This window comes from Quercus robur, chromosome 5 (genome assembly GCF_932294415.1).
Source record: "Quercus robur chromosome 5, dhQueRobu3.1, whole genome shotgun sequence".
Classification (NCBI taxonomy): domain Eukaryota; kingdom Viridiplantae; phylum Streptophyta; class Magnoliopsida; order Fagales; family Fagaceae; genus Quercus; species Quercus robur.
The window spans coordinates 41,963,004-41,966,406 of NC_065538.1; the positions used below are offsets into that span (position 1 = coordinate 41,963,004).

The following is a 3,403-nucleotide window of genomic DNA, read 5'->3' on the forward strand; positions in this document are numbered from 1 at the left end:
ATAATTAGAGCATTCATAGTGGTGGTACTAAAATTTTTAGTTTTTACATCACTTTACAATACACCCAATATCAAATGTTTTATTTTTTTAATCACTTCATTTAAAATATTATAAACAATCATTAAAATAATAAAGAAAGTAAGAGAATTTGAGTTTTTTAATTGAAGGAAGAGATATAATTTTAATAAAATATTTTATTTTATTTTTAACAACTTACTACAGTCAACTGGTATTTATACCAATTTACTTTAATTGCAAAAAATTTAGCTTTAACTTCTCCAATAATGAAGACTTCAATCATGAGCGCAGAAACAAAAATTTATCTTTCAAAGGCTTGGGAAATGATGCGATGAGTAGAGGACTCAACCAAATTTCCAGATTACCCTTCACGCGCAGAATTAAGGGAGGGAGACTACCTCAGCGGTTCGCTCAACCAACGTTCACCATGTACAATGGTCAAACAAACCCTATGGAGCATGTGAGCCACTTCAACGAAAGAATGACTGTGCACTCCAAGAATGAGGCCTTGATGTGCAAGGTGTTCTCCTCCAGTTTAGGACCCATGGCCATGAGGTGGTTTGATGGCATAGGAGTGAGTTCTATTGATTCCTTTAAGGAACTCACTCAGGCATTTGGATCTCACTTTATTATGTGCAACAGGGTTTCTCGGCCCCTAGATTCCTTGTTGTCTCTGTTCATGAGAGAAGGGGAGACCCTAAAAATGTATTCGGACAGATACTGGGAGATGTTCAATGTGATAGACGGTGATTTTGACGACGTGGCCATCAGGACTTTCAAGATCGGCCTACCTACCGAGCATGGCTTGAGGAAGTCTCTGACTGGGAAACCTGCTACCAACGTACGCTAGTTCATGGATCAAATAGACAAGTATAAGCAGGTCGAGAAGGACCAACAGCAAGACAAGGGGAAGGATAAGGTTATCCCTCAAAAGAGGAGGGATTTCAGGTCGGACCGCTATAACAATAACAGACCCCGAAGGGATTTTGCTGGGTAATTTGGGCCTACAGCTCCTCAGATGGTTAATAAGGTGTTCTAAGAACCAGTACATCAAGTCTTGGAGAAAATCAAGAATGAGCCATACTTCAAATGGCCAAACAAAATGGGAGGGGACCCCATGAGGCGCAACCAAAGTCTTCATTGCCAATACCACCAGAAACAAGGACATACCAACAAGGACAGTAGAACTCTGTGGAACCATTTGGAGCAATTGGTCAGAGATGGAAGGCTACAATAGTTTTTGTATCGGCCCAATGGGCAAGGAAACCAAGCAGGGTCGAGGGTTCAAGGGAACGCTTCTTTAAGACCCCCTTTGGGCATAATTAATGTCATCTTTGCGGCCCTGGGGAGAACCAGCTCTCACCCCTCCAGGGTGATTTCTGTAGCCCAACTACCTATCAAGGACTCAAAACCTGAGCCAAAGAGGGCTAGAGTGGAGAACCGACCAGCGATGAGTTTCTCTGAGGAGGACAAGGTGGGAACCATACAGCCGCATGATGATGCCCTAGTGGTCACCCTTAGGATAGGGGGATATGATGTTAAGAGGGTGATGGTGGATCAAGGCAGTGAGGCAGAGATTATGTACCCCTATTTGTACAACAGGCTGGGCTTGAAGCCTGAGGACTTGATGGCTTATGATTCACCTCTAGTAAGCTTTGATGGGAAAATTGTTATTCCTAAGGGCCAGATTCGACTGCCCGTACAAGCAGGATTGGAGGTGGTGGAGGTGAGTTTCATTTTAGTGGATGCCTATTCCTCGTACAAGGCCATTGTGGCAAGATCTTGGCTTCACGCCCTGGGGGCCATTTCCTCCACTTTGCATTTGAAAGTAAAATATTCATCTGAGGACTGGATTGAGGAGCTGGTTAGGAGCCAATCTGTGGTGAGGCAGTGCTTGATCGCTGCAATAACGCATTAGCCTGGAGTGGAGTCCTCGGCCTCTGCTGAAAGGAGCTTATAGTAGTCAAAGACTCTGGTGTTACCTATGGAAGAGACATCTGAGGGGGCGAAATGTGAGGACTTAGAGAAAATTACCGTAGGTGATGATCTAGAGAAGTTTTTTCAGGTCGGGGCTCGGCTACCTCCTCAAGAGAAGGAAGAGCTGATAGAGTTTCTTAGAAGGAACCTTGACGTGTTTGCATGGAGTGCTTACAAGGCTCTTGGGGTGGATCCGAGCTTCATCTGTCATCATTTGAACGTCAATCCATCTGTCATTCCCAAAAAACAACCGCCGCGGTGCTCATCGAAGGACCACTCTGATGTTATCAAAGACGAGGTGATGAAGCTTAAGCAGGCTGGGGCTATTAAGGAGGTGTTTTACCCTGAGTGGTTGGCCAATACAGTAGTAGTGAAAAAGAAGAATGGGAAGCGGCTAGTATGTGTGGACTTCATCGATTTAAATAAGGCCTGTCCAAAAGATCATTTCCGTATGCCTCGGATAGACCAGCTGGTAGATGCAACTGTAGGCCATCCTCGGATGAGCTTTTTAAACGCCTTTCAAAAGTACCACCAAAGACCACTGGCCTTGGGTGATCAGGAGAAGACAACTTTCGTCACCCTTACTGGAAATTACCACTACAAGGTGATGCCCTTTGGTTTGAAGAATGTAGGATCTACCTATCAGAGGATGATGACTAGGATGTTCGAGTCACAATTGGGCAGGAATATTGAAGTTTACATAGATGATATGGTGGTGAAGAGTAAAGTAGTGTCCGAGCACGTGGGAGACCTAGAGTATATTTTTGAAATACTGAGGAAACACAAGTTGCGCCTTAATGCTTCCAAGTGCTCTTTTGGTGATCAGGCAAGTTTCTAGGCTATATGGTCATTCACCATGGAATTGAGGTTAATCCTGATCAATTTAAGGCAATTAACAGTCTACAACCACCTCGGAATCCCAAAGAGGTCCAAAAGCTAACAGGGATGACTGCTACCTTGAACCGGTTTATCTCTCGGTCAACGAATAGATGCAGACCCTTCTTCCAGTTGTTGAATAAATGGAAGGAATTTGAGTGGACCGAGGAGTGTGCCTTAGCTTTTCAGCAGCTTAAGGAGTACCTTTCTAGTCCACCTGTCATGTCCAAGCCTAAGGTAGATGAGGTCTTGTTTGCCAACATTGCTGTGGCACCTTATGCCATAAGCTTGGTGCTAATTCGAGTTGATGATGGTGTGCAGATGCTAGTTTACTACGTGAGCAAGTCATTACATGAGGCAGAAGTGCGTTATCTACCATTAGAGAAGGCTATTTTAGCAATGGTATATGCTACACGTAAACTCCCCCACTACTTCCAATCCCACACAATTGTTGTTTTAACCTAACTTCCACTTCGATCACTACAGAGTGCTGACTTCACGGAGAGGATTGCCAAATGGGGTACAATCCTAG

The 3,403-nt window shown here is 44.1% G+C and overlaps 1 protein-coding gene across 1 annotated transcript; it reads left to right on the forward strand.

The window, feature by feature from the left end:
- The first annotated feature begins 1,468 nt into the window (after window positions 1–1,468).
- Window positions 1,469–1,936, forward strand: LOC126728191 (uncharacterized). Its single transcript, XM_050434056.1, has one exon. The coding sequence runs from the start codon at window positions 1,469–1,471 to the stop codon at window positions 1,934–1,936; it is 468 nt and encodes a 155-aa protein (XP_050290013.1).
- Window positions 1,937–3,403: the final 1,467 nt, after the last annotated feature.